This window comes from Somniosus microcephalus, chromosome 6 (genome assembly GCF_052327205.1).
Source record: "Somniosus microcephalus isolate GS21.2 chromosome 6, FLI_Smic_1.0, whole genome shotgun sequence".
Lineage (NCBI taxonomy): Eukaryota > Metazoa > Chordata > Chondrichthyes > Squaliformes > Somniosidae > Somniosus > Somniosus microcephalus.
Window position 1 is genome coordinate 29,307,628 of NC_140992.1, and position 12,276 is coordinate 29,319,903.

Consider the following 12,276-nt stretch of genomic DNA (forward strand, 5'->3'; position numbering starts at 1 on the left):
TCAAAGTTCAGCAACTGTAGGTCACAAGATTAAAGAACCTCATCAGTACACTTGAGACAAAGAATAGGTAAGACTGTGGGAACTGACGGAGTAGTTACTGAGCCTAACTATGCTAGGGGGACAGAATTTCTACATGAAAGAGAGAGTTTGAGTACTTGCCTGTAATGAGGCACCTCACCCACCATCAGCGCATATTGGAAAATCGCAGGCACTGCTTATGGGAGGACATGGAAAATCCACCCTTAAATGTCTTTCATCCATCACACCCGAAAGTGCCAGATCTATATCCGACCGTTTCAAATACCATTCCATAAACAATACATCACAACTGAATTTTTGCAAAATATGTGTTTTAAAAAGCCTGCTAAGGAAGGAGCCAGAGATTTACAAGTCGTTCCCTATCTGAAGATAAACGTCCTTAAATAACACCAATTTGCCTCTAATTGATCTTGAGATGTGCCACTTTACAGCCATGGGGCTGCTATTGCCACTATAGCAGCAGACATCTTTGCTCAAAGTTTAGCAATTGTAGGTCATTGAAGAAACGGCTACTGAGACAAACCTTTCTCTCGTTATACAATACATTGTCCATTATATTGTATAATAATCCCGTCATTATAAAACAGTGTATTCTCCAATGTACATTTCTATGGAGCTAGAAGGCGCGGGAGTACTCCCCTACCCCAACTCCCTTATGGGACTTACCCACTGGTGAGGTAGGTAGACTGATATTGGTATCGCACGTGGGGCAAGCTGCCTGTGGAGGCATAACCAGTGCCAGCAGCTCACCCAGAGTATGCAGGTGAGGCCCAACGACAATTTCTATTGATCCTCGGGGCTTTTGCTTTGGGCACGTGCCGCACCGAGTTTGGGCCCAAAAAACGGGTCCAGACTAAAAGCAGAAGAGCTTATCAGTGTTGCGCTGAATGCTGGCCCTGGCTGGAGTTGAGGTATTCCGTGAACTTATGGAATAAGATCCCTCAGACCCAGTGGACTCTCTGGCCTCTATAAATGAGGAGACTCACACTACAGCACAAGCTCCACTTGTAAACCAAGGTTTTACAGCAAGCACTTGGAGACACCCTCCCAAAACATCTTTATACCACTCAGAACACAAACAGCCAGTGACTTTGAGCCATACCTTGGAGTACCCTAGCTATCTGACCGAGACCGTGGTTTAGTGATAGCATCTCTCCGACAACCTCCAAGACCGATAAGGTCAAGAGCAGAGATATTGTGTGGACACTATTACTTTAAAGTTCCCCTCCTGAAATGGACATATATTGCCATTCCTTCATCATCGCTGGGTGATATCCTGGAATTCCCTACCTAACACCATCACCACAAGGGCTGCACTGATTCAAGGAAAGTATTGAGCAGTGCCATCCTTCTCTCCAAGATAATTTTCCAGCCAAGCTGTTAAAATGAGATCAGTTGAAATTTGGAGCATGCTGTACATATCTGAAATTTGTTAGAACTGACTGGTGCTAGGAAGTCAAGCTGATGAGCAGCAAGAACCTATGGCAGGATGCACCAGCCTTGAAACCAAGCCTTGACATAGTGTTATGGAACAGAAAAATAATTCCAAAAAAATCAGTCAATCCGATAACTATACAAAAGGTGAAAATGCAATTCTCTACACGAAGATTTGAAGAGGACAGTAAACTACCAAGAATGCAAGTTAATTATGGAAGAATCATCGTAAAAACAAGAAATCTTCCGAGTGCCTAGCAACAGAATAAACTACTGCCATATCAGTCTCGGCCTTATATGCAACGGGGAACTGAAATGAGTACATCCCTGTTGGACTACACTGTGGCACCAAAATATCAAATTGACGATGTATTGGTGTTCTCTCCCACCCCTCACTTTCTGGATGACTTTTTTTTTTATATGCAAGCTGAATTTCTAGCCTCAGACTTTTGACAAACCCATCCAAGCTTCAAATTATAGGATATTTTTATTTCCAAACCGTAGCATTACAATTCTTAGAAATTGGATTATACACAGTTAATTTCTATTCTTTACAATTTTACATTAGCTTCCTACATTGCACTAATTCCTCGACTTATGGGAAGGGAAGGGTGATAAAGGCATTTTCTTTTCATACTACTGCCCCAACGTGGTCTTACATAAATATAGCAAGAAAATTCTAAAATATCGAATCTGCTCCCTCACGGAAACATATTGATCCTGAAATTGCGATGCGTATGACAGCGTACTCTGAGTATGCCGTTGTACTCCCTTTGAAATCCACCGCAAGTTCAGGATTTCCACATGCGCAAAATCCAGAACTTGTGGCCTGTCAACGTACGCACAAGGCCTGTTTGCATCAGCATAAGGGGATATCTAAGCCATTAATTAAACATTTTCATATCGTAAATTATACACATACACTGTATGAAATGAGTTAATGCAAATATTGGCCCGGATTACAGTTTTAATGATGTATAAAATTATCAAAAAATTAAATTTTTAGAGAGGTTGGTGGAATGAAGGTACTGTACCTGTAATTACAAATAAAATTCCAATTCTGTAAACTGTATAATTATTAGATTTTGGGATTCCATTGCATCTCATTAGGGGATTCCCTTTGTAAATAATTAAAATGGAATGCTGCTTTGTGATTGGAGGACCAGGCCCACGTGATCTCAGGTACACTTCCACACCACCTGGGATCTGTGGGCCATTACGCTGCCCTCCGCCTCGAGGCCCGAGACCGCAAGCTTTTGCAGCCTCGCCACCAGCAGGTAGTTTTATCATTCTTTTGCGGGCCGGAGGCCTACTCCGGAGGTACGCCTCCGACCGCAATTCCTAGCCCACTATTTCAGCTCTCCTTTCCTCCTCGGCGACTCCAGCGATGTCAGTTATTTGGAGGGGTTAAAAACATAAACATAGAAACATAGAAGAATAGGAGCAGGAGTAGGCCATTCGGCCCCTCGAGTCTGCTCCGCCATTCAATGAGATCATGGCTGATCATCCAAATTCAGTACCCTGTCCCTGCCTTCTCCACATATCCCTTGATCCCTTTAGCCTTAAGAAATATATCCAACTCCTTCTTGAATATATTTAATGAATTGGCCTCCACCGCCTTCTGCGGTAGAGAATTCCACAGGTTCACCACTCTCTGGGTGAAGAAATTCCTCCTCATCTCTGTCCTAAATGGCTTACCCCTTATCCTTAGACTGTGACCCCTGGTTCTGGACTCCCCGACCATCAGGAACATCCTTCCTGCATCTAGTCTGTCTAGTCCTGTTAAGAATTTTATATTGCATGCGTAATGGAGATGCTCCACTCAATGGGGACCAGCAGTTTGGACTAACCTGGAGCAGGTGGACTTCAGAAAAAGTACTACTGGCTGCTATTGCTATAAATGTTGCTGCTGGCATTTTTTCCAATGTCCAGCAGCTTTGGCCTAAACTGCCTGCCCTCACTGTAGTAAATGGAGCACTCTGAGGTGCATGTAATGGAGGTCCCTGGAATGGTTGAGTCAGCGCACACTGCAGTACCAAATCCAAAATAATATCTTCCATGAAATCCAAGCACTGTGAGATCCAGGCAGCTCACAAGGGAAGTCACTGGACCAACTTTGAGAAGCAGACCTGAAATGTCCGGTCAGCTTTTGGTTCAGAAAATGTGACTTAAAAAATTAATTAAAAAAAAATAAAAGCATTGGGGATACTTAGTACAGAAACTACTCAATTTAGATATTCCTTCTCAAGAGAATTTTATCAAGTTGTGGATGAAAAGTGCACCCTAGTTCTGTAACTCACATGGTATAAAATAATATATTCCAAGTAAATTTTTTCAACACAAAAGGGGTCGATTTTCATTCAGCAGTCGGGAAGGAGGCGTGACTACAACTTTCGGGTTTTAGTCCCGCCTCCATCGAGATGCGGCCAATCCACGTGATTTTCCCTTGATTGACCTTGTTGAGCCTGCCCAGCGGGCTCAGCAGGCAAATTAAGGGCCTCCTGGCAACAGGTGACGTCACAGACTGCAATTTCATCTGTCAAGACGTCTTGACAGATGAAATATCAGTGTTTCACAGCTGTTTGAAGCTGTCAAACACTGACAGTTTGACTTCTAACCTGAGTCCTTCTCCACAGACTCAGTTAGAAATCTCGCCGGCACTGAAAGCTGAAGGCTGTCACTTTTGACAGCTCGCGGCCATTCTGCTTTCAGTGCCGGCTGAATGATGGACTCCCGAAGCCTGGCTGAATGATGGACTCCCGAAGCCTAGAGGAAGGAAGGCTGTAAAGGTAAGTACAGGTAATTTAAACTTCTTTACACACTTCAGACACACCAAACACACTTACCTTTGCACTCATGCACCCATCACTCACCTGAACACCGACAGCTCGACCCCTCCAAGTCCTTCAACCTGACGGCCCGCCTGCTCTAACCTGGCGAGGTTTGGAGCCGTCGGGAATCCCACACGACACCCCTCAAAATAGGGATTAGGCCAAAAACTGCCTGTTAACTACCTGTTAACAGGCAGTTAATTGGCACTAATCCCTTCCCGCCTCGGGTCGGCGGGTCCCAGTGCGGGGCGGGTACCCGCCTCCTTTGAAACTTACGTGGAGGCGGGTTTTGGGCGGGATGGTGTCGGGACCCCCGAATTTGGGATTTTTGCCCCCCGCACGCCTAAAAGCCCGCCTCACGGCACACTGAAAATCGACCCCAAAGTATCTTGAAGGTGGTGGCCAAAATACTTTCCCCAGTTGGAGAATAAGGAAGCCGAGATTCTGGGTGGATGATGACCGATAACCACTGCTCCGATTTTTTCGGACTGCAGGTGTTAGTAATGGTTCTACTGTTGCCATTTACAGCTCCTCTAGACCAATCTTTTTGTTTATTTGTCCCATCACCACCCCTTTTTGCCTTGCACCATCATCCTTTTTGTCATTTAATCACTCCTGCCTTTCACCCTATCATTGTTCTTCCCTCCTCCCCCACCCCCTTCCCTGCCTCTACTTGCTTAAAACCATGGACCTGAACTGTTAACTCTGTTTCTCTCTCCGCAGATGCTGCCTGGCCGGCTAAGTATCTCCAGCATTTTCTGTTTTTATTATTGGATGATGAATGAGTTCTGAGCAGTTTCTGACCTGGAGGGAAACAGGTAGAAAATGCACTTTGAGCTATTGACCACCCCCTCAAGCACAGAATTAGCTGAATCACACAAGGGCGATGGCCAAGAGACCTAAACAAGGTTTTCTTTGGTTGGGGGGGGGGGGGGGGGTTGGAGTAGGATAATAGAAAGAAAACCGTATAGTTAACCCATGTAGGAAAAAACACACTTGTACTTTGAAAATTAGACACCATTTCAATCATTCTTAATGGTGAGACATAATTTTACTTACCATCTGATCTCCCATGGTATTCCTTATAGGGTGACAAAGTGTCTCTCCCTGTGTCTCCCACTTTAATTCTTTGCATTTATTGGTCTTCCACTGTCTTTCTTTTTCTGATCCCTCAAACACTCTGGTCATCTCCAGCTCTACAAGTGTTTCTCACTCTTAATGCAAGTCTCTCCTCAATTCTATCTCCTTTCCTGTATATCTCTTACCCTGTTTGCCTCTCATATACTGCCTTTCATTAAAGAAGTCTCTACTGGCCTTTCTCTGGGTTCTGGTATCTTACATGCTTCTGCACCCTTTCTGTACTTCTCCCACTTTCCTTTTACTCTCACCTGTCACGGAGACCTGGAGGCAGACTCGGGAGCTCGAAATCTTTGATAACCGCAGAAAGTATCTTGACTCTTTGGTCGTGGGACCTAAAGCATATCGGGTGTGCGATGAGTAGGTAGGTCAGGGGTGGAGTGTGGGAGCTGGTACTTGGGGATCAAGCTTGGGCTCAGAGGAATTGGGAAACTGGCACTCAACTACAGAGCAATAGTTTGACCAGGAGTGCACAGACTGATAACCACATAAGCAATACTGCATTAATGGTCAAATAGTTAGGATGGATTAAAGCAGATCTGCGGGACATAATGGACAACTATAGAAAAGAAAAATCTTTAGTTATATATAAATATCGAAGATATTTTATTCCATTATATAAACACCCAAATATGAAATTAATTAATACCTCATTATAATTCTATAAATACCTAATATTTCAATTTATAATTATATCCAGTGGATCAAAGATTTCGTTATAAATTTAGTCAAAACAACCAATAGAATATTAAATCATACATAAATTAGCAATAAATTTGAATTCCTATAAAATCAATATATAAATAGCCAAATACAACAATATTGTAAACACAAACCATTTCAGGACTGAAGGGAAGACTGCAGAGCAGCGGCTGCGTCTGGTCCTCGACAATGCAGAGACTGAACAGTCTTCAGCTTGTGGTCATGCTAGGAGGGGAGGGGAGCTTTGGGTCAGGCAGATCAGAAAGGAAGAACATAAATTAAAAAAGCTAAAAAATAAAAAGTGAAATTTTTTTTTAAAAATAGGAAGAAGGGTTAATAATAGATCATGGAAAGTATGGTTAGAAGAGCAAAATTATTTATAAAAATGGCAATTTTGCAGAGATCTGACAGGTTTGTGGGATATTTTCAGAAACTAAGATAACATTTCCTCTTGTCATCACCGCTACTTTTCTGCACAGCGGCAATGCCAGCTGCTCAATTTGGTCGACTAGTGTTGCTAACACAGGTAAAGTTTAAGATCTGAAAGTTCCTTTCATACATTTAGTCCTATAAAAAGTTGATGATGATTTGACTGGATTTGAGGGGGGCGGGGCAGGGTGGTGGATGAGAGAGAACCACTGCATTTAGCCAAGTCCTAAAAAGAATCACCTACAATTAAGAAAATATTTGGCAAAAACAGAATCCAATTCAGAAAAGTGGTGTATAACTAACCTTGGATGAACAATTTACAAGAGGATTGTTTCCTGCACCAGCCTTTAATCCAATTATCTAGGGGGGGGGAAATCGTAAGATTTAGTTTCAAAACCAGCAAGTTAGAGCATTTTCAAACAGATATTTCCTGAGGAATACTTACTCTATTCATTTTAACAAGGACACATGGTTTTCCCTCATTATAGCCAAAAGTGTCATTGTTTGCTCCAGAACAGTCACCAAGCATTGTGCGGTTAAACTGACATGCCTTTTTCACCAATATACTTGCAGGCTGCGTGAGGTATTCGCCAGGGTGACAAAGAATATTTTTTTGTGCTTGCATCAAATCATCGTAAGCTATTAAAAAAAATGTATTTCAACAGGAATGAATTAAGCACGCAAAGAACACTGGAAAATATTCAAATTAATCAATACTCACGTTTTAGAAAGCCATCAAGAGCAGCTACATATTTTTCATAAGAATTAGCATCAGATTTGTTAAATACAATTTCCAGGGCAGATCCTACTTTTGGTCTAATCATAAGACCTACAAATAAAGGAAACAGATTGCAATAAGTATATCTATTTGGACATTAAAGAACATATTAAAAATGTTTTAAATATCCAGCTACATTCCTTTCTTCCATTCTAGGCAAACGTTTGACCCAATGTGTTTCACAAATCCTTACGGTTTAGCCAAATGAAGATTCATGGTCTACTACATTAACAGACAAAGTCCTGCACTGCAAACCCACTGGTACATACACACTTTGTAAAAGAAATACATCAATATTGTGAAAATGATTATTCCAGAAAAATGCAGAAAGCAGGCACATGCAGGCTGGGATAATCTTCAAATACATATTTTAGTACACGTACACACAATGATTGTGCGTGTGCATGTATTGTCCAGCGTTTGTAGTTTACAGTTAAAAGAGGTTATTATGAGTAAGCACCAGTACGGATATCCAAAATGTTTCCACTGGTCTGGAATAAAGTTAATTTGCCTACACCAAGTAGATCCCTGCCATTCTTTGAAGTTCAGCCCCTACACAAATTCTCCATCCACAAGCAGGGGATTCACTTTCAGTGGTGTTGACCCTTTAAGTTTCACACTTTCAAATCAGGTCACCTTCCCCACATCCTGCTGACAGTCCAGCCTCACCAATTGCAATCCCAATTCTTTGTTCAACAAAATATTAGGTAAAAATCAGAGTCTTGCTAAAAGTTTTAAAACATTCCAATCTACTTTTGGAGCAAACACATTCACTCAACTAGTGACAATTAACAATAATCACTTGCATTATGAAATATAAAACAGTTAAGCATGTTCTATAATTTATATATCTATATATATATATATTGTAGTGTATGTACCCGTCTATCTTTAAGGGAACTATTGAATGTAACCGTTCACCTTTAAGGGAACTACTTTAGGTGTGGCACTATTTGTTTGGCTTCTGTATACTTTAATACCGATAGTGACCACACCAGTATATAAGTGTTGTGCCAGGAGTTATTGGGCAGATTCGCCCGGACCTTCGAATAGTAAAGACCTGTTTGTTTGTTACTTCTGAAGTCTGTGTATTTATTAACTGCACAACCCACAGACTTTACAGTGGCGACGAGTCCGATCGTACCCTGCGGCAAGATTACCAAAGCAAGAAGAGCGTCGAAGAGAGGCAACCGCCCTCGTCGTGCTGCTGGAAGAAAACACGAGGCTGCAGCAGGAGAAAGGTGGAAGACTTTAGCAACAAAAGCTTCCATTAGCAGCAGGCACTGACTACCCTTCTACCACGGTGCGGAGTGAGCCGATCAGCAGGGAACAAGGCGGCCGAAGAGACTGTGAGTAGGGGAAGGTGTAGAAGTATCCGGAGGATAAGGGCAGAGCACTCGACCTCGGTCGAGGGGGAGCTGTGCCGGCCAAAAGTCGGGTCCAACGGCGTCGGGTGACAGCCAGACCGCGATCGGCGGGAAAAATCCGGGCAGCCACGAAGCGCTGAGCCTGCGAGTAGGCGCGGGAAGAGAAACCCAGCCGCAGCCGGGGAGGGAAACACCGGTCTGCGAGAGGGCTGGGGAGGCGAACGGGAATCGTGCGGGTGAGAGCCGGGTGCGGAGAGAGAGACTGCGAGGAGCCAGTCCAGCGGCTGAGCTGTTCTCCATCAACGGGGTACTCAGAGCCGGCAAAACCGAACGTGCGGGAGTGGGTGAGAGACACAGCCGAAAACGGGGTGAGAGACTGCGCGAGAGCCAGTCCAGCGGCTGAACTGTTCTCCACCAACGGTGTACCCAGCGCCGGTTGGGCCATGCGGGCGGGAGGAAAAGACATAGCCGAGTAAGGGGAGCTGTGCGGAAGCCAGCCAGCGGCTGAACCTGTCCGCTGTGGGGGAAGCGTACCCCTTCCACCGGGAAGAAACGCGGGAAGCCGCCATTAGGCGGAGAAGACGCCAGAAGCGGGAAACCGCCATTGAAGTGGGCGGGGCGAGAAAGGAAGAGCGGGAAACCGCCATTTTCGCGGGAAAACCGCCATCTTGATTGACATACCGCCATTGAAGTGGACAGGGAGAGAAGGAAAGAGCGGGAAACCGCCGATTTCGCGGGAAAACCGCCATCTTAGAAACAAACAAATAAATAAGAATACTTAAAGAAATACTGGTGCTGCTCCCATGGGAAGAAATATGCCTAAGCGAGGGAATATTAACGACTTTAATTCGGAAATAGAAGACTGGGCCACGTACGTGGAACGCATAGAGATCTATTGCGAAGCCAACAAAATAGAGGAAGACGACAAGGCGATAACATTGCTAAACTCGATGGGGGCAAAAACATACGGGCTCTTGAAGCATCTAATAGCACCAAATAAACCAGCGGATCAGACCTTCGAAGAGATTGTGGCTGTGCTGAAGGACCATTTGAACCCCACACCGCTGATGCTGGCTGAACAATTCAAATTCTACGCAAGAACGCAGAAGAAAGACGAAAGCAATGCGGAATACTTGGTCGAACTGCGTAGGCTAGCGAAATACTGCCAGTTCGGAGGGAATCTGACAGAAGCGCTGCGGGACAAGTTCGTATGCAGATTGTCCAAAGAAGGGACGCAGAAGCGACTACTGGAAGAGAACGACCTCACACTGGACAGGGCTGTCCTTATAGCTGCATCGCACGAAGCCGCAGCGAAAGGAACGGCGGAAATGCAACTAAAGGCGGCGGCACTTGGGGTGGACCAAATTACTTCAAGCACAACAAAATGCTACCGTTGTGGGAAGACCACGCATGACCAGAATCAATGCTGGTTTAAGAACCAAGAGTGTAGGAAATGTGGCAAACTGGGTCACATCACGAAGGTATGCCGGTCCGGGAAAAAGACCAATAATCAAAGGAAGCCACCACAAGAAAAGTACAACAAGGTACACAAGGTGGCTGAGAAGAGTTCAGACGAACAGAATTCAGACTCAGACCCAAACAACCAGGAGCTGGGTAGGCTGAGAATCCACAATGTGGGTAAAGAAACGGATCTACAGGCCATCTGGGTCATACTAAAAATAGCTGGAGTCCAAGTAAGAATGGAGCTGGACACTGGATTAGCTCTATCAGTCATCAACCGAAGGGACTACCACCGGCTATTCTCTCACATACCTTTAAGAAATACCAAGTTCGTATTACAGACATACACGGGGCATAACGTATACCCCGTGGGGAAAATAAGAGTCAAGGTGAGAGATAGGGGTAAAGAACATCCAAGAATGAACTTGTACGTATTACCTGAGGGAGGACCACCACTTCTAGGACGGGAGTGGATTAAGAAAATAGACACGGAATGGCATTACCTAAAAGCCATAATGAGGGAGGACTCGGTGCAAGCTATTAGCTCAGATTCTGAAATGGATGATGATAAGACCAAGTCGAATATGGAAGACAAGGCTAAAAGGGACTTACCGACGATGGGAAAGAAAACGAAGACATGCAGAAGGACTTATGGTACCAAGAAGAATAAAGCTGCAGAGCAGAACTCCAGGTTGACAGAGAATTCTGAGCCTGTTCAAGCAAAGGATTCATCCATGACGGAAGAACACCGAGCTCGGACGCAAACTTATGTCAAAGTACGACAACAATTAGAACAGTTGAGTGACCGTCTCGTACAAGAGATGAAAAATATGGAAAGGTTCTGGGACACCGAATGGGAGAACCTGGAAAGACTACAGAGACAGCTAGCTCAAGCAGAGAGCGACCATAGAGCCATCGTGGTCAAATACCAATCGCATTCCCCTGATGCTGTTCAGGAACTAGAATATTTACAGAATGAACCAAAGGAAGAGGAATCTTCAGGGAGCCAGGATTTTATTCCAGTTCTTCTCTACGACTCCTTACAAGCAGAGTGTGAGAAGTTGAAAGAACAGTATGAACAGGCCCAGGCTACAATTCTGGAGGGGGTTAACTCGGCAGCCTCCGAAAAGCTAGTTTCAGTAGAAGCATATGAACAACTAAAGGTTGAACATGAGCAAGAAGTCCAAAGGCTGCAGGAAATTCTTGATGAGCTCAAGGCCAAGACAGACTCATCGGTAGGAGATCCATCCATAGATGAGAAATTAGAGGTGAAAATCATGGCAGAGCATGAAAGACAGGATGTCCAAGAACTTATAAAAACATTGAAGGACACCCAAGACAAATATGAGGCGGCAATGACCGAGGTTCAACAACTTGAAGAACAGATTCAACTGGGAATCCTTTCAGTGGAAGAACAGGACACTGTAAGAATGGTCCCTGAACATGAACTAGAGAGCATCAGGGCGCAACTTTTCCGAGCGCTGAAAGCCAAAGTTCAAGAGGAACGTAAGGTGGAAGTATTGGAGAAAGAGGTGGAGGAAATGGAGAAGACTCTGACCCACCGTGTTCCCAGGGAAGAGTTAACGGTCAGCCAACTCCTTCATATGCTGAAGGACAAGACTCTGCAAGGGGAACAATCTGAACACGAGCTTCAATCTTCAGGGGGAACGAGTTCGGAGCTCTCAAAAGTCACGGAGATAGCTGAGGTGGCAACACAAATTTTACAAGGATGCCAAAAGTACGTTGAATCACGTCAAGGTGAACAGAAGAATGTGGAAACCGTTACTTCAGTAGAAGGGTTAAATAGCCTGATAACGCAATTACCGATGGAAAGGGAGGTATTGAACTCACAAATGAGGTCCGTCGTGGAGGAATGGCAGATAACCCAGGAAGAGCGGGATGAATATGAATGCATGAAGAAGGCTTTTCAAGAAAGATGTTTAGGGAAGGAACCACCGTCAGCTAACGTCCAGACGGGTGAGGAGGAAGAAGAAGTCTCTCTCGCTGGCCTAACTCAGGACGAACCCGAATATTACCATGACCTGTTGAGTGACACTGAATATTACGAGGATGTGGTCTGCCCAGCTTGTGATGAGAA

General features: G+C 44.4%; 1 protein-coding gene across 4 annotated transcripts in view; it reads right to left on the reverse strand.

Moving 5' to 3' along the window:
* The window catches only part of atp1b3a (ATPase Na+/K+ transporting subunit beta 3a), a 44,831-nt gene that overhangs the window by 14,064 nt on the left and 18,491 nt on the right, over positions 1 to 12,276 (reverse strand). For all 4 annotated transcript variants that reach the window (XM_085989898.1, XM_085989899.1, XM_085989901.1 and 1 more), the window contains 3 exons: positions 7,294 to 7,401; positions 7,018 to 7,211; positions 6,876 to 6,932 (listed from right to left, as the gene is read on the reverse strand). In XM_085989898.1, coding sequence (XP_085846024.1) covers positions 6,876 to 6,932; positions 7,018 to 7,211; positions 7,294 to 7,401 — 359 coding nt within the window. The remainder of the gene's footprint in view (positions 1 to 6,875; positions 6,933 to 7,017; positions 7,212 to 7,293; positions 7,402 to 12,276) is intronic.